At 37.6% G+C, this 18,697-nt stretch overlaps 1 protein-coding gene across 1 annotated transcript in view; it reads left to right on the top strand.

Annotated features, from left to right (window-relative positions):
- The window catches only part of HDX (highly divergent homeobox), a 194,226-nt gene that overhangs the window by 17,622 nt on the left and 157,907 nt on the right, over window positions 1-18,697 (top strand). Inside the window, exon 2 of the mRNA XM_019932136.3 lies at window positions 15,433-15,579. Within this exon, the coding sequence (XP_019787695.1) occupies window positions 15,433-15,579 (147 nt within the window). The remainder of the gene's footprint in view (window positions 1-15,432; window positions 15,580-18,697) is intronic.

The raw sequence follows: 18,697 nt of genomic DNA on the forward strand, positions 1-18,697 counted from the left end.
TCTCACTGTTGTGGCCTCTCCCATTGTGGAGCACAGGCTCCAGACGTGCAGGCTCAGTGGCCATGGCTCACGGGCCCAGCCACTCCGCAGCATGTGGGATCCTCCCGGACCAGGGCATGAACCCATGTCCCCTGCATCGACAGACGGACTCTCAACCACTGCACCACCAGGGAAGCCCTGGTCACCTTATTTTTGATAAAGGATGCAAGAATATACAACGGAGAAAAGACAGCCTCTTCAATAAGTGGTGCTGGGAAAACTGGACAGCTACATGTCAAAGAATGAAAGTAGAACACTCCCTAACACCATACACAGAAATAAACTCAAAATGGATTAAAGATGTAAATGTAAGGCCAGACACAGATCCTTTTTGACCCGCCTCCTAGAGAAATGGAAATAAAAACAAAAATAAACAAATGGGACCTAATGAAACTTAAAACCTTTTGCACAGCAAAGGAAAACATAAACAAGACAAAAAGATAACCCTCAGAATGGGAGAACATATTTGCAAATGAAGCAGCTGACAGAGGATTAATCTCCAAAATTTACAAGCAGCTCATTCAGCTCAATATCAAAAAGCAAACAACCCAATCCAAAAGTGGGCAGAAGACCTAAATAGACATTTCTCCAAAGAAGATGTACAGATTGCCAACAAGCACAGGAAAGGAGGCTCAACATCACCAATCATTAGAGAAATGTAACTCAAAACTACAATGAGGTATCACCTCACACCAGTCAGAATGGCCATCATCAAAAAATCTACAAACAATAAATTCTGGAGAGGGTGTGGAGAAAAGGGAACCCTCTTGCACTGTTGGTGTGAATGTAAATTGATACAGCCACTATGGAGAACAGTATGGAGGTTCCTTAAAAAACCAAAAATAGAACTACCATACAACCCAGCAATCCCATTACTGGGCATATACCCTGAGAAAACCATAATTCAAAAAGAGTCATGTACCACAATGTTCACTGCAGTTCTGTTTACAATAGCCAGCACATGGATGCAACCTAAGTGTCCATCAACAGATGAATGGATAAAGAAGATGTGGCACATATATACAATAGAATGTTACTCAGCCATAAAAAGAAACAAAATTGAGTTATTTATAGTGAGGTGGACGGACCTAGAGTCTGTCATACAGAGTGAAGTAAGTCAGAAAGAGAAATACAAATACCGTATGCTAACCCATATATATGGAATCTAAAAAAAAAAAGAAAGTGGTTCTGAAGAACCTAGGGGCAGGGCAGGAATAAAGACGCAGACGTAGAGAATGGACTTGAGGACATGCGGATGGGGAAGGGTAAGCCGGGACGAAGTGAGAGAGTGGCATGGACATATATACACTGTCAAATGTAAAATAGATTGCTAGTGGGAAGCAGCCATATAGCAGAGGGAGATCAGCTCGGTGGTTTGTCACCACCTAGAGGGGTGGTATAGGGAGGGTGGGAGGGAGATGCAAGAGGGAGGAGATATGGGGATATATGTATATATATAGCTGATTCACTCTGTTATACAGCAGAAACTAACACATCATTGTAAAGCAATTACACTCCAATAAAGATGTTAAAAAAAAGAAGAATGAAAAGGGAAATGTATTGGAAAAGAAGAAACAAGCCTTTCTCTGTGGATGACATATTTGTTTAGAAAATACCAGACAATCAACAAAAAAGCTGCTTGAATCAGTAAATTAATTTAGCAAGGTGAATATACCAAATTAAATTGTATGTTGATATCCTAGCAGCGAACGATTGGAAATTTTTTAAATTTCCAGCTCTATTGAGGTATAATTCACAAATGAAAATTGTATATATTTAAGGTATGCAATATGATGGTTTGATTATATATATATATATATATATATATATATAATGAAATGATTAGTACAATCAAGGTAATGCATATATGATATCCATCACCTCACATAGTTCTATTTCTTTTTGGTGTAGTGAGGACACTTAAGATCTACTCTCTTAGCAAATTTCAAATATACACTACATTATTTTAAACTATAGTAACCATGATTTTAAAAATACCATTTACAATATCCCCCTTCCCCTTCAAACAAACAACACACACATAAGAAATACACAGGTATAAGTTTAACAGACTATGTACTGAATCTGTATACTGAAAACTATGAAACTCTGAGGAGAGAAATCAAACAAGATCTAAATAATTAGAGAGAAGTATATCATATTCATGATTTGGAAGACAGAGCAATTGTCCCTAAACTGATCTATAGATTCAATCCAATCCCAGCAGAATTTTTTGTTAGTACCAACAATCTGATTCTAAAATTCATATGAGAATGTAAAGGATGTAGAATAGCTAAATTGATTTTTTTTAATTACAGTATTAGAAGGCTCACACTTCCTGATTCAACAGTTATGATAAAACTACAGTAGTTAAGACAGTATGGTTTTAATGAAAGAATTGACACATAGATCAATGGAACAGAAAAGAGTGTTCAGAAAAAGAGCCACACATATATGGTCAAGTGATTCTTAACAAAGATGAAAGAGCAATTCAATAAAAAGTTTTTTTCAATTAATGGTACTGGAACAATTGGATATCCATATGCAAAAACCCCCACAAAACTTCGACCTGTACTTCACACCTTACACAAAAATCAACTCCAAATGGATCCTAAACTTAAATGTGAAATGCAAAAATATGAAGCTACTAAAAGAAAACATAGGAAAAAGTTTCTGTGACCTTGTGCTAGACAAAGATTTCTAAGGTATGGCACTAAAAGCACAATTCATAAAACTAAACAGCAGTGATAAATAGGGTTTCATCAAAATTAAAAACTGCTCTGTGAAATACACTGTTAATAAAATAAAAACAAGGCACAAGCGAGGATAAAATATTTGAAAATCATATTTCTCATAAAGGACTTGTGTCCAGAATATGTAATGAACCCTAAAAGTTAAATAATAAGAAACAAACAATCCAATTTAAAAATTTGCAAAATATTTGGACACTTCTACAGAGAAGATGTATGAATGACAAATAAGAATAGCAAAAGATGCTCAATATTATTATCACTAGGGAAATACAAATTAAAACCACAATAATAATACACAATTACAGAACTATTAAAATGACTAATTTTTTAGAAATATGTGATTATAATTCTGGTAAGAAAGTGAAAGAACTGAAACTTTCATAGAATGTTGGTGCAAAAGCAAATTTGTACTTTTGGAAAGCGTTTATATTTGAATTATAAAGTTAAGTATACATTTACCATATGACCCAGCAGTCCAACTCCTAGGTATTTATTCAAGAGAAATGGAAACATATTTTCAGACAGAAACCTGCACACAAATGTTTTTAACAGTTTTATTCATAATAGCTAAGAACTTAAAACAGCCCACATGTCCTTCAATGGATGAATGGATAAACTGTGGTATATTCTTACAATGGAATGCTACTCTGCAAGAAAAGGGAGCAAATTACTGGTACAGACAACACAGATGAATCTCAAATACATTATGCTAAATGAAAGAAGCTAGTCTCAGAAAAAATACAAACTGTATTATTCTGTTTATATGGCATTCTATAAAAACAAAATAATAGGAACAGAATAGGGATTGTCAGGGGCTGGGTGGCTAGAGAGATTGATTATAAATAAGCAGCATTAAGGTTTTTTTCAGAATGATAGAACTGTTCTGTACCTTAATTGTGATGGTGGTTTCATGACTATGTATGTTTGTTTTAACTCATAAAACCATGCATGAAAAATAGTGATTTTTACTGTATGTAAATTTAAAAGCGAATAATAATAATGGATTAAAAGGACAATGTTAATAGAGACATGTTGGCCAAGATAAAGTTATTCAAGGTATTATATTAACCTAAGCTCAACTCTTTGTAAACATACAAACAATAAAGTTGATGGCTTACCCAAAATTCAAATATTTAGTGTTGGCAAGAATGTATTCTATTTGAATTGGTGATGATTTTATGGACTCATTCCATTTTTAAAACCAGGTTTTCCAAGAACGAGTCCTTAATGAGTAAAATTTTTTTGTACTTTTCAAATGATTTAGCCACTTTAAACATTATTAGGGCATTATTAGAGCTGGTTTTAAGTATGATATCAGATATATAAGGACAGTGTTACATAGGAATTTATCTGAAATATTCCAATGTAAAAATAGAGCCTTAGCTATATTTTAGCTATTTCATTCCTCAAAGCTGTATTTTTCAAGTATTTCCAAAGCAATACATCTAAAATATTTCACTCATTGCTCTGCTTGTTTGAATAGAACATACTGAGCATAGTTTAATCTTTTGCCAATGGCTCAGGGTCTTCATTAAAACACCAAATCCTAAAGCTGAGAGCAACCTAAGAAATTCCATATCTGAATATGATAGATAAACTGAAGGGCCTAGTTATCCTTTAAAATATAAATATGTTACAACTATAACATGCTTTAAAACTTAAGAAAAATGAGAATTCCCTGGCAGTCCAGTGGTTAGGACCCCATGCTTCCACTGCAGGGGGCACAGGTTCCATCCCTGGTTGGGGAACTAAGATCCCACAAGCCGCGGGGTGTGGCTGAAAAAAAATGTAAGAAAAATGAGTTCACATATCTTAAATTACTTTTAACAATCCATACTGGTAAGTAAAACAAGTCATATAATCCAGAATTTTACAAACTAGGAAATGGATGCTCATAGAAATTAAGTGATTTACCAAATAGTCTCCAGTGGAGTTGAGAGTAGGACACAAGTTGTCTTATTCCTTGTGGGCTGGCATATGCTCAGTGGGTAGTACAATGCAAAGAGGATTAGACTAGGAAATCATGAGGTAAAGCTAAATGACTTGTTATTTCAATATTTAATCCCCTAGTTCAGTTAATTACCTTCCCTACCCCAATACAGTAGACCTCACTTTCTATGAATCCAATGGATTTTCATTTTATCTTCCACATAAATAACAACCCAACTTTTAAAATGAAAGTTTTTACATTTTTTTCCTGATTTTTGTGCAAGCGATTAAGAACTTTGGCTGTGCAGTCATTCAATAACTTGCCACTCCATAGACCAAGATAACTAATCTGCCATGCTTTTTAAGATTCATATCATACTGGAGCAACAGTTGTAGCCAGCCAATAGGAAACCATTCCTACATAAGGCAGCTATAGTGATACACTTGGGGATCAGCCATATCTTGTACTCTAGGCTTTTTTATGGTAGTTACAGCCCTACAGAGAAGAATCAGAGCCATTACCCGTATTATGCATTAGTGAATTGAAATTTACCACACTCCTCAGATCTCATTCCAAAGTACTGGAATACCAATACCTTGCTTCTTAATCCACAACAGATGAGGTATTTCAGGTATTTGACCGTCATCTTCTGGCTCCTCTCCTGACTGTAGCTGAATCACTTAGGAAAAGGAACCCCAAATTGCTCTGAAAACTGGCAAACATGATAGTAATATTGCTTTGATGAATATCGTCCTCTGGCCCAAACATCCTTGAAAATTTGGTCTGGTTGCAGATAAGAGGTTTACATTTCCACATTGTTGTACTTGAATGAGATCCCCTTCATAAAGTGGAGTTATTTGTTTCTGAATGTTCCTGCCCTCTCTCACAGGCAATTTTCTCTCATCTGATCTCTTAACATTATATAGGAAAACGTTTGCATGGTCAAGAAAACAAGTCGTGTACAGATTTCACTGGATGGCTATGTGACTCTCTTTAATTTCTTTATGAAACTGCTTTATTGTTCAAAATATTCAAAAAATGGAAATTATTTTTTATTTCCATGTCAATGTACTTAGTTTTTTCCATACCCAGTATACTAGAATGATTTCTGTTTGGTTTGGCTTATATTGTTTTAGTTGCCACTGTTTTCCTAATTTTGAAGAGATTCATTCCTTGCAAAGGGTTTTCTTTCTGTCAGCTTTTAGGAATAACAATTTTAGTGTGACAGCTTTTAAGAGGAACCTGAAATTGCCTTTATCTAATTAGTGTTCTTCTTTATAAAATGCACTACTAGAATTCATCTCCTTTATGAAGAGTTTGACCTGCTTCTATTTGTGAGATTCACAGAGTTGTTCTCCCTTAATATTAAACATCTTGCCTATTGGCAAGAAGAGCAATGTGTTTTTTTTTTGTTTTTTTTTTTTTTTTAACATCTTTATTGGGGTATAATTACTTTACAATGGTGTGTTAGTTTCTGCTTTATAACAAAGTGAATCAGTTATACATATACATATGTTCCCATATCTCTTCCCTCTTGCGTCTCCCTCCCTCCCACCCTCCCTATCCCACCCCTCCAGGCTGTCACAGAGCACCGAGCCAATATCCCTGTGCCATACGGCTGCTTCCCACTAGCTATCTACCTTACTACGTTTGTTAGTGTGTATATGTCCATGACTCTCTCTCGCCCCGTCACAGCTCACCCTTCCCCCTCCCCATACCCTCAAGTCCGTTCTCTAGGAGGTCTGCGTCTTTATTCCTGCCTTACCCCTAGGTTCTTCATGACATTTTTTTTTTCTTAAATTCCATATATATGTGTTAGCATACTGTATTTGTCTTTTTCTTTCTGACTTACTTCACTGTGTATGACAGACTCTAGGTCTATCCACCTCATTACAAATAGCTCAATTTCGTCTCTTTTTATGGCTGAGTAATATTCCATTGTATATATGTGCCACATCTTCTTTATCCATTCATCCGATGATGGGCACTTAGGTTGTTTCCATCTCCGGGCTATTGTAAATAGAGCTGCGATGAACATTTTGGTACATGACTCTTTTTGAATTTCGGTTTTCTCAGGGTATATGCCCAGTAGTGGGATTGCTGGGTCATATGGTAGTTCTATTTGTAGTTTTTTAAGGAACCTCCATACTGTTCTCCATAGTGGCTGAACCAATTCACATTCCCACCAGCAGTGCAAGAGGGTTCCCTTTTCTCCACACCCTCTCCAGCATTTATTGTTTCTAGATTTATTGATGATGGCCATTCTGACTGGTGTGAGATGATATCTCATTGTAGTTTTGATTTGCATTTCTCTAATGATTAATGATGTTGAGCATTCTTTCATGTGTTTGTTGGCAGTCTGTATATCTTCTTTGGAGAGATGTCTATTTAGGTCTTCTGCCCATTTTTGGATTGGGTTGTTTGTTTTTTTGTTGTTGAGCTGCATGAGCTGCTTGTAAATTTTGGAGATTAATCCTTTGTCAGTTGCTTCATTTGCAAATATTTTCTCCCATTCTGAGGGTTGTCTTTTGGTCTTGTTTATGGTTTCCTTTGCTGTGCAAAAGCTTTGAAGTTTCATTAGGTCCCATTTGTTTATTTTTGTTTTTATTTCCATTACTCTAGGGGGTGGGTCAGAAAGAATCTTGCTGTGATTTATGTCATAGAGTGTTCTGCCTATGTTTTCCTCTAATAGTTTGATAGTTTCTGGCCTTATATTTAGGTCTTTAATCCATTTTGAGCTTATTTTTGTGTATGGTGTTAGGGAGTGTTCTAATTTCATTCTTTTACATGTACCTGTCCAGTTTTCCCAGCACCATTTATTGAAGAGGCTGTCCTTTTTCCACTGTACATTCCTGCCACCTTTATCAAAGATAAGGTGTCCATATGTGCATGGGTTTATCTCTGGGCTTTCTATCCTGTTCCATTGATCTATCTTTCTGTTTTTGTGCCAGTACCATACTGTCTTGATAACTGTAGCTTTGTAGTATAGTCTGAAGTCAGGGAGCCTGATTCCTCCAGTTCCTTTTTTTGTTCTCAAGATTGCTTTGGCTATTCGGGGTCTTTTGTGTTTCCATACAAATTGCGAAATTTTTTGTTCTAGTTCTGTGAAAAATGCCCATGGTAGTTTGATAGGGATTGCATTGAATCTATAGATTGCTTTGGGTAGTAGAGTCATTTTCACAATGTTGATTCTTCCAATCCAAGAACATGGTATATGTCTCCATCTATTTGTATCATCTTTAATTTCTTTCATCAGTGTCTTATAGTTTTCTGCATACAGGTCTTTTGTCTCCTTAGGTAGGTTTATTCCTAGATATTTTATTCTTTTTGTTGCAATGGTAAATGGGAGTGTTTTCTTGATTTCACTTTCAGATTTTTCATCATTAGTATATAGGAATGCCAGAGATTTCTGTGCATTAATTTTGTATCCTGCTACTTTACCAAATTCATTGATTAGCTCTAGTAGTTTTCTGGTAGCATCTTTAGGATTCTCTATGTATAGGATCATGTCATCTGCAAACAGTGACAGCTTTACTTCTTCTTTTCCGATTTGGATTCCTTTTATTTCCTTCTCTTCTCTGATTGCTGTGGCTAAAACTTCCAAAACTATGTTGAATAAGAGTGGTGAGAGTGGGCACCCTTGTCTTGTTCCTGATCTTAGTGGAAATGCTTTCAGTTTTTCACCATTGAGGATGATGTTTGCTGTGGGCTTGTCGTATATGGCCTTTATTATGTTGAGGAAAGTTCCCTCTATGCCTACTTTCTGCAGGGTTTTTATCATAAATGGGTGTTGAATTTTGTCAAAAGCTTTCTCTGCATCTATTGAGATGATCATATGGTTTTTCTCCTTCAGTTTGTTAATATGGTTTATCACATTGATAGATTTGCGTATATTGAAGAATCCTTGCATTCCTGGAACAAACCCCACCTGATCATGGTGTATGATCCTTTTAATGTGCTGTTGGATTCTGTTTGCTAGTATTTTGTTGAGGATTTTTGCATCTATGTTCATCAGTGATATTGGTCTGTAGTTTTCTTTCTTTGTGACATCCTTGCCTGGTTTTGGTATCAAGGTGATGGTGGCCTCGTAGAATGAGTTTGGGAGTGTTCCTCCCTCTGCTATATTTTGGAAGAGTTTGAGAAGGATAGGTGTTAGCTCTTCTCTAAATGTTTGATAGAATTGGCCTGTGAAGCCATCTGGTCCTGGGCTTTTCTTTGTTGGAAGATTTTTAATCACAGTTTCAATTTCAGTGCTTGTGATTGGTCTGTTCATATTTTCTATTTCTTCCTGATTCAGTCTTGGCAGGTTGTGCATTTCTAAGAATTTGTCCATTTCTTCCAGATTGTCCATTTTATTGGCATAGAGTTGCTTGTAGTAATCTCTCATGATCTCTTTTATTTCTGCAGTGTCAGTTGTTACCTCTCCTTTTTCATTTCTAATTCTATTGATTTGAGTCTTCTCCCTTTTTTTCTTGATAAGTCTGGCTAGTGGTTTATCTATTTTGTTTATCTTCTCAAAGAACCAGCTTTTAGTTTCATTGATCTTTGCTATTGTTTCCTTCATTTCTTTTTCATTTATTTCTGATCTGATTTTTATGATTTCTTTCCTTCTGCTAGCTTTGGGGTTTTTTTGTTCTTCTTTCTCTAACTGCTTGAGGTGCAAGGTTAGGTTGTTTATTCTAGATGTTTCCTGCTTCTTAAGGTGGGCTTGTATTGCTATAAACTTCCCCCTTAGAACTGCTTTTGCTGCATCCCACAGGTTTTGGGTCGTTGTGTCTCCATTGTCATTTGTTTCTAGGTATTTTTTGATTTCCTCTTTGATTTCTTCAGTGATCACTTCATTATTAAGTAATGTATTGTTTAGCCTCCATGTGTTTGTATTTTTTACAGATCTTTTCCTGTAATTGATATCTAGTCTCATGGCGTTGTGGTCAGATAAGATACTTGATACAATTTCAATTTTCTTAAATTTGCCAAGGCTTGATTTGTGACCCAAGATATGATCTATCCTGGAGAATGTTCCGTGAGCACTTGAGAAAAATGTGTATTCTGTTGTTTTTGGATGGAGTGTCCTATAAATATCAATTAAGTCCATCTTGTTTAATGTATCATTTAAAGCTTGTGTTTCCTTATTTATTTTCATTTTGGATGATCTGTCCATGGGTGAAAGTGGGGTGTTTAAGTCCCCTACTATGAATGTGTTACTGTCAATTTCCCCTTTTATGGCTGTTAGTATTTGCCTTATGTATTGAGGTGCTCCTATGTTGGGTGCATAAATATTTACAATTGTTATATCTTCTTCTTGGATCGATCCCTTGATCATTATGTAGTGTCCTTCTTTGTCTCTTTTAATAGTCCTTATTTTAAAGTCTATTTTGTCTGATATGAGAATTGCTACTCCAGCTTTCTTTTGGTTTCCATTTGCATGGAATATCTTTTTCCATCCCCTTACTTTTAGTCTGTATGTGTCTCTAGGTCTGAAGTGGGTCTCTTGTAGACAGCATATGTAAGGGTCTTGTTTTTGTATCCATTCAGCTAGTCTGTGTCTTTTGGTGGGAGCATTTAGTCCATTTACATTTAAGGTAATTATCGATATGTATGTTCCTATTCCCATTTTCTATATTGTTTTGGGTTCGTTATTATAGGTCTTTTCCTTCTCTTGTGTTTCTTGCCTAGAGAAGATCCTTTAGCATTTGTTGTAAAGCTGGTTTGGTGGTGCTGAACTCTCTCAGCTTTTGCTTGTCTGTAAAGGTTTTAATTTCTCCATCAAATCTGAATGAGATCCTTGCTGGGTAGAGTAGTCTTGGTTGCAGGTTTTTCTCCTTCATCACTTTCAGTATGTCCTGCCACTCCCTTCTGGCTTGTAGGGTTTCTGCTGAAAGATCAGCTGTTAACCTTATGGGGATTCCCTTATGTGTTATTTGTTGTTTTTCCCTTGCTGCTTTTAATATGCTTTCTTTGTATTTAATTTTTGACAGTTTGATTAATATGTGTCTTGGCGTATTTCTCCTTGTATTTATCCTGTATGGGACTCTCTGTGCTTCCTGGACTTGATTAACTATTTCCTTTCCCATATTAGGGAAGTTTTCAACTATAATCTCTTCAAATATTTTCTCAGTCCCTTTCTTTTTCTCTTCTTCTTCTGGAACCCCTATAATTCGAATGTTGGTGCGTTTAATGTTGTCCCAGAGGTCTCTGAGACTGTCCTCAGTTCTTTTCATTCTTTTTTCTTTATTCTGCTCTGCAGTAGTTATTTCCACTATTTTATCTTCCAGGTCACTTATCCGTTCTTCTGCCTCAGTTATTCTGCTATTGATCCCATCTAGAGTATTTTTAATTTCATTTATTGTGTTGTTCATCGTTGCTTGTTTCATCTTTAGTTCTTCTAGGTCCTTGTTAACTGATTCTTGCATTTTGTCCATTCTATTGTCCATTCTATCTCCAAGATTTCGGATCAACCTTACTATCATTATTCTGAATTCTTTTTCAGGTAGACTGCCTATTTCCTCTTCATTTGTTAGGTCTGGTGCATTTTTATCTTGCTCCTTTATCTGCTGTGTGTTTTTCTGTTTTCTCATTTTGCTTATCTTACTGTGTTTGGGGTCTCCTTTTTGCAGGCTGCAGGTTCGTAGTTCCTCCTGTTTTTGATGTCTGTCTCCAGTGGCTAAGGTTGGTTCAGTGGGTTGTGTAGGCTTCCTGGTGGAGGGGACTAGTGCCTGTGTTGTGGTGGAAGAGGCTGGATCTTGTCTCTCTAGTGGGCAGGTTCACGTCTGGTGGTGTGTTTTGGGGTGTCTGTGGCCTTATTATGATTTTAGGCAGCCTCTCTGCTAATGGGTGGGGTTGTGTTCCTGTTTTGCTAGTTGTTTGGCACAGGTTGTCCAGCACTGTGGCTTGCTGGTCGTTGAGTGAAGCTGGGTGCTGGTGTTAAGATGGAGGTCTCTGGGAGATTTTCGCCGTTTGATATTATCTGGAGCTGGGAGATCTCTTGTGAACCAGTGTCTTGAAGTTGGCTCTCCTACCTCAGAGGCAGAGCCCTGCCTCCTGGCTGGAGCACCAAGAGCCTTTCATCCACACGGCTCAGAATAAAAGGGAGAAAAAGTAGAGGGAATTAGTAGACGTATGAGGAAAGAAAGAAGGAAAGGAGGGAAGGAAGGAGGGAAGGAAGGAAGGAAGGAAGGAAGAAAGAAAGAAAGAAGCAAAGAAGGAAAAAAGGCAAGAAGGAACGAAAGGAGGGAGGGAGGGAGGGAGGAAGGAAGGAGGAAAAGAAGGAAAAACAAAAAGAAAAAAGATACAGTAAAAATAAAATAAAGTATAATAAAGTTATTGAATTAAAAAATTCTTAATTAGAAAAAAAAAAAAGGACGGATAGAACCTTAGGACAAATGTTGGAAGCAAAGCTGTACAGACAAAGTCTTACACAGAAGCGTACAGATACACCCTCACAAAAAGAGGTAAAGGGGGAAAAATCATAAATCTTGCTGTCAGAGACCACCTCCTCAATTTGGGATGATTCGTTGTCTAAAGGAGGGAAGGAAGGAGGGAAGGAAGGAAGGAAGGAAGGAAGAAAGAAAGAAGCAAGGAAGGAAAGAAGGCAAGAAGGAACGAAAGGAGGGAGGGAGGAAGGAAGGAAGGAGGGAAAGAAGGGAAAACAGAAAGAAGATACAGTAAAAATAAAATAGAGTATAATAAAGTTATTGAATTAAAAAAATTCTTAATTAGAAAAAAAAAAAAAAAAGGGACGGATAGAACCTTAGGACAAATGTTGGAAGCAAAGCTATACAGACAAAGTCTTACACAGAAGCGTACACATACACCCTCACAAAAAGAGGTAAAGGGGGAAAAATCATAAATCTTGCTGTCAGAGACCACCTCCTCAATTTGGGATGATTCGTTGTCTAAAGGAGGGAAGGAAGGAGGGAAGGAAGGAAGGAAGGAAGGAAGAAAGAAAGAAGCAAGGAAGGAAAGAAGGCAAGAAGGAACGAAAGGAGGGAGGGAGGAAGGAAGGAAGGAGGGAAAGAAGGGAAAACAGAAAGAAGATACAGTAAAAATAAAATAGAGTATAATAAAGTTATTGAATTAAAAAAATTCTTAATTAGAAAAAAAAAAAGGGACGGATAGAACCTTAGGACAAATGTTGGAAGCAAAGCTATACAGACAAAGTCTTACACAGAAGCGTACACATACACCCTCACAAAAAGAGGTAAAGGGGGAAAAATCATAAATCTTGCTGTCAGAGACCACCTCCTCAATTTGGTATGATTCGTTGTCTAAAGGAGGGAAGGAAGGAAGGAAAGAAAGAAAGAAAGAAAGGACGAAGGTAAAGTATAATAACGTTCTTAAAATTAAAATTGATTATTAAGAAAAAAAATTTTAAGAAAAAACCATGGACGGATAGAACCTAGGACAAATGGTGGAAGCAAGACTATACAGACAAGATCTCACACAGAAGCATACACATACACATTCACAAAAAGAGGAATAGGGAGAAAAATCATAGATCTTGCTCCCAAAGTCCACCTCCTTAATTTGGGATGATTGGCTGTCTATTCATGTATTCCACAGATGCAGGGTACATCAAGTTGATTGTGGAGCTTTAATCCGCTGCTTCTGAGGCTGCTGGGAGAGATTTCCCTTTCTCTTCTTTGTTCTCACAGCTCACAGGGGCTCAGCTTTGGATTTGGCCCTGCCTCTGCGTGTAGGTCGCTGGAGGGCGTCTGTTTTTTGCTCAGACAGGACGGGGTTAAAGGAGCCGCTGATTCGGGGGTTCTGGCGTACGGAGGCCGGCGGCGGGGAGGGAGGGGCACGGAATGCGGGGCGGGCCTGCGGCGGCAAAGTCCGGCCACCAGCCCGAGGCCCGCCGTGCGCTCTCCCGGGGAAGTCGTCCCCGGATCCCGGGAACCCGGCAGTGGCGGGCTGCACAGGCTCCGCGGAAGAGGGGAGTGGAGAGCGACCTGCGCTCGCACACAGGCCCCTTGGTGGCGGCAGCAGCAGCCCCAACATCTCCCGCCCGCCTTGGGGTCCGCGCCTCCAGCCGCGGCTTGCGCCCGTCTCTGGAGTCAGCGCCCTCAGCCGCGGCTCGCGCCCGTCTCTGGGGTCCGCGCTTTCAGCCGCGGCTCGCGCCCGTCTCTGGGGTCCGCGCTTTCAGCCGCGGCTCGCGCCCGTCTCTGGGGTCCGCGCTTTCAGCCGCGGCTCGCGCCCGTCTCTGGGGTCCGCGCTTTCAGCCGCGGCTCGCGCCCGTCTCTGGGGTCCGCGCTTTCAGCCGCGGCTCGCGCCCGTCTCTGGGGTTCGCGCTTTTAGCCGCGGCTCGCGCCCGTCTCTGGAGTTCCTTTAAGCAGCGTTCTTAAACCCCTCTCCTCACGCACCAGGAAACAAAGAGGGAAGAAAAAGTCTCTTGCCTCTTCGGCAGGTGCAGGCTTTTCCCCGGACTCCCTCCCGGCTAGCTGTGGTGCACTAACCCCTTCAGGCTATGTTCAAGCCGCCAACCCCAGTCCTCTCCCTGCGCTCCGTCCGAAACCGAAACCCTAGCCTCAGAGCCTCAGCTCGCAGCCCCGCCCGTCCCGGCGGGTGAGCAGACAAGCCTCTCGGGCTGGTGAGTGCCGGTTGGCACCGATCCTCTGTGCGGGAATCTCCCCGCTTTGCCCTCCGCACCCGTTGCTGTGCACTCCTCCGCGGCTTCGAAGCTCCCCCCTCCGCCTCCCGCAGTCTCCGCCCGCGAAGGGGCTTCCTAGTGTGTGGAAACTTTTCCTCCTTCACAGCTCCCTCCCACTGGTGCAGGTGCCGTCCCTATTCTTTTGTCTCTCTTTATTCTTTTTTCCTTTTGCCCTACCCAGGTACGTGGGGAGTTTCTTGCCTTTTGGGAGGTCTGAGGTCTTCTGCCAGCCTTCAGTAGGTGTTCTGCAGGAGTTGTTCCACGTGTAGATGTATTTCTGGTGTATCTGCTGGTCTTGGACGGTGCGGCTGCAGCTGGGCCTCACCTCCAGCAATGTGTTTTTAAAATTTCTCTTGTCTAATTATGATGTTGTCGATTAAAAGTACTTGGTATATTTTTAGTAAACTATACATGATTTTTAATTTTGGTTTATATACTACAGCTATTAAAAATAATTATTTTGGTTAGTATTGCCTAAAGCAAATACATTTTCAGTCACTAAAACTTCCAGTTTATTTTTAAGCTTTAAAGAGAGATTTTGACTTAATATATTAAATGAACCCCTTTAGCCCAGAAAAATAAAAGAATAAACGCACCCTTTTGTTTCGGAGCACAGCTTTTGGCTGTAAGACATATGCCAGATGCCTTGCTTGACAAAGAACAGTGAGTGTCCCTGTTGATAATTGACCACCTATGGCTACTACCATGCCACAATCTCTGGCTTTACTAGCCATAAATATTTATTTTGGTGAAAGAAGCTTTTTCTCTCCATGCACTGACACTAACCAGATAAGGGCTTTCTGCTTTTTTTTTTTTTTGTCTTTAAAGTTGATACTTTTTCTGAACAAATTCAATAAGGGTTCACATTATGCATAATATTCATTATTATGAGAACCTCTCTCCCTTTAGCACACAAATTATTGCCCATTACTGGGATTATTTCACTTAAAGAAATCTTGCAGCTTGAAAGCATTGAAATTGTATCAAAAAACAAAAACGTGCAAATTCTACACAAACCCAATTTTTATTCAAATTTTCAGAATATCTTCTTTTATTTTTAGATGAATCTACGTTCTGTATTTACTGTAGAACAACAAAGGATTTTACAGCGTTATTATGAAAATGGAATGACAAATCAAAGTAAAAATTGCTTTCAGCTCATATTACAGTGTGCACAGGAGACTAAGCTGGACTTCAGTGTAGTCAGGGTAAGTATTGAGGTCTTAAACTCTTGAATTTATAGCTTTGTACTACAAGTCATAATTGCTTAATATGAAAAAAACTATCAGGGTGTGAAGTCACTAACTATAAACAGCTTCATTTTCCTGGTATAAAATTACTATTTTTTAATAAATACCTAATCATTTAGTATGTTTTTGTTTTCTATAAATACCTTGAAAGCACTAAAACTTTTGCATTTTAAATATATCTTTTAAAAATCCCAGTCCTTTGAACTAATAGGTACCTTTAGGATTAGTTGCTGATCTCATGCTTGGTTTACACCTAGAATTTATCTAGATATAATCCTCCAAACTGATATTAGTAAAACAAGCATTTACCAAGGGAGTTAGCATATTTTCTTGTTATGTTTAAATTTTTCCAGCAGGTATTTATGAATTTAGTATTTTTGTCTTTTTAGGAAAACCTATCCTTTTTATGAATATCTCTTCCTCCTTTTAAGTAAAATGTATGCATTTTAATGGGTTAGCAAGTAAGGGACAAGAAATCCCTAGGGAGGAAAATTTCCTTTATCACAACCATTGTTATTCAGCTGTAAAAATCAGAGCTGCTACACATTTGGGAAAGGCAGTGAGAAGGTGATAGAGAGGAGGCAAGAGATAAACCTAACAGAGCTAGTCACAGATTTCATAGTGAGTGCATAGGTCCTTTCATGATTGTCTGAACGGGCTACAAATCTCCCTGGAGCGAAACCTTAGGGATTCAAAGATTAGCAGTTTTCCCATCCTTGTCATTCATTAGGCTAATTTGGTAAGAGAAGGACTTCTATTTAAGTTTATTTTTCTGTTGGAGGAACTTTTAAAGACCCCAAAGATAAAAATCTCTTGATAAGAAGAATTCTTTGGAAAATCTATTATTTAAAGACTGAAGGATATATTCACCTTCAAATAGGGAATTATGCCACCAGTTCTAGGAGGGAAATATCCAGGATATCTGTTTCTTGTTTGCTGAGATCAACCATCATCCTCAGATTTTTGTAAGAACTAGAAATATCTCCTGTTGATAGCTCTAAATTCCCTATTTGCAATACCTTTAGTAAAACCTCGAGAAAAAATGTAATTGACTTAGAAAAATTATTTTAAAATGTGTAATATTTCAAGTTGATGAGTTTTCCATTTTATAAGTACAAACTCATTTTTTTCTGCAATAACTTCTTTCTTTTCTTCTGTCTTATTTTACCATTACTTTAAGATGAAAAGTCTTCTTAGGCAGCTGCTTTGTGGACTGTGACCTTTCATATTTACAATTTGCTATTGCAATCTTCCCCCTAATAATTTACTTGATTGTACTTGAATATTGAGAGTGTTGAAATACAAAGGTTTATATCTTGCTCCAAATGGTGTGAAATCTGTAACAAGTAATGGAAATGAAAGAAATAAACTTTCTAGAACGTAAGCTTACAAGTAAAATGTTATGTAAGTTATAAGGAATGGTGTGAAACAGATTCATTTTCTCTGTTCTAGGAGAGTGTTTATTCTGCAGAAATTCAGTCTTTCTAATCTAAATTTTAACACAATTTTGGCAGCTTTTCCAGCCAGAGGAGAAGGGAGTTGTTTATAGACCCATTATTCCACAACCTCCCCTGCCCCTGATATTCTGCTAGGTCTATATGTTCTACTTGAAAGGCACCTTCCTTTATTATTTTTAATATAGTATTTGAGCCTAGTATTTTGCTAGGTCTACATGTTCTACTTCAAAGAGATCTTCCTTTATTATTTTAATACAGTATTTATTGTGTTTTTTCCTCAAAAGAACTAAAATCTCACTGTACTAAGAACTTGATCCCAATGTAAAAAGAACTTAAAACATCCATGATAGATATATATATATATATATATAGTGGGGTAAAGGAACAGGAAAACAAAGAAGGAGGTATAGGAAAAGGAAAAGTTTGGAGACATTGACTTTCTAAAAAAAGGACTGAAAAAGAATTTAATGGACACCAAGGATTGGTGACCCAAATTTATTGCCTTTCTTTTTTTCTATGTAGTATCACTTTATTAGTTCCAAACCCCAAATGCTCATCATATCAATTTGATTGACCCATTTTTTCTCTCTCACCAATGAAACATTTGGAATGAGAAATTTACATCCTATAGGCAATGGTAAATTTTGGATCCTGTAACTGAATGACTTTTAGTAAAATTTAATTCAGTTACTGATAACCCTTAGGTAATGCATTTTCTTTATTTTCAACATTTTACTAAAATATATTTCTTAACTATATACTTTCCTACTTTACTTCAATAGAGACTATTGAAAATAACTGAACCTTTACTTTTTGACTCAGGGTTTTACTATGGAAATCAATTATTGTATTGTGCTATAAAATAATAATGCTTACAACATGGTAAGTTATATGGAGTGACTTTCTCCTTTACTAAAGAACCCCAGACCATTTAATGATTTCTCACAACAATTCTCTTTTATTTTTCCTTTCTTCTCCTTTTTCGTGAGTAATATTTAATGAATATTCTTAGTTTTGGTGCTATCAAGGTGTTTTCAACAGCAATAACTATTACCAAAGCCCCATCCTGTTTTGTTAAAAAAAAAAAAAAAAGATACCAGGTTTGGTAAAATTATGTGTAAAATAAGATAAGGTATGTTTTAAGATCAAGTGTTGTCTTTTCAGTAAAGTACATGGGTCTTGTGACATCTATATTGGCTGCATTCTGCACAAGTGAAGTTGTTAGATAGCTGAGTTTCATATTCATGTGATATTCATTTTACTATTGCATTTTACTTTTTTATGGGTACACGATATAGATATCTAGTAAACTATATAAGTAACTATATATATGAACTATAAAACTATAAAAGTAAGCCATAAATTTGCAGTGCACTAAGATCACTTAAAATTCCTATGTTAAGGTAGGTATTGTGATGAGAACATGGTAGGTTGTTTGCTTTCTTAGAAATCTTGTCCAGAGTTGCCCTCCAGATGTAGTAGATCTTGAGTTTAAATCTTACCAATTCACTATGCTTTCCCGTTGAAAGTTTTAAAATATTGAAATTACAAACAAATATATCATGCTTCCTATGCATATTTTTATTTGAAAAGCCATAACACAGTGACTTATTTTGAAT

The sequence above is a fragment of the Tursiops truncatus genome, chromosome X (genome assembly GCF_011762595.2).
Source record: "Tursiops truncatus isolate mTurTru1 chromosome X, mTurTru1.mat.Y, whole genome shotgun sequence".
NCBI lineage: Eukaryota > Metazoa > Chordata > Mammalia > Artiodactyla > Delphinidae > Tursiops > Tursiops truncatus.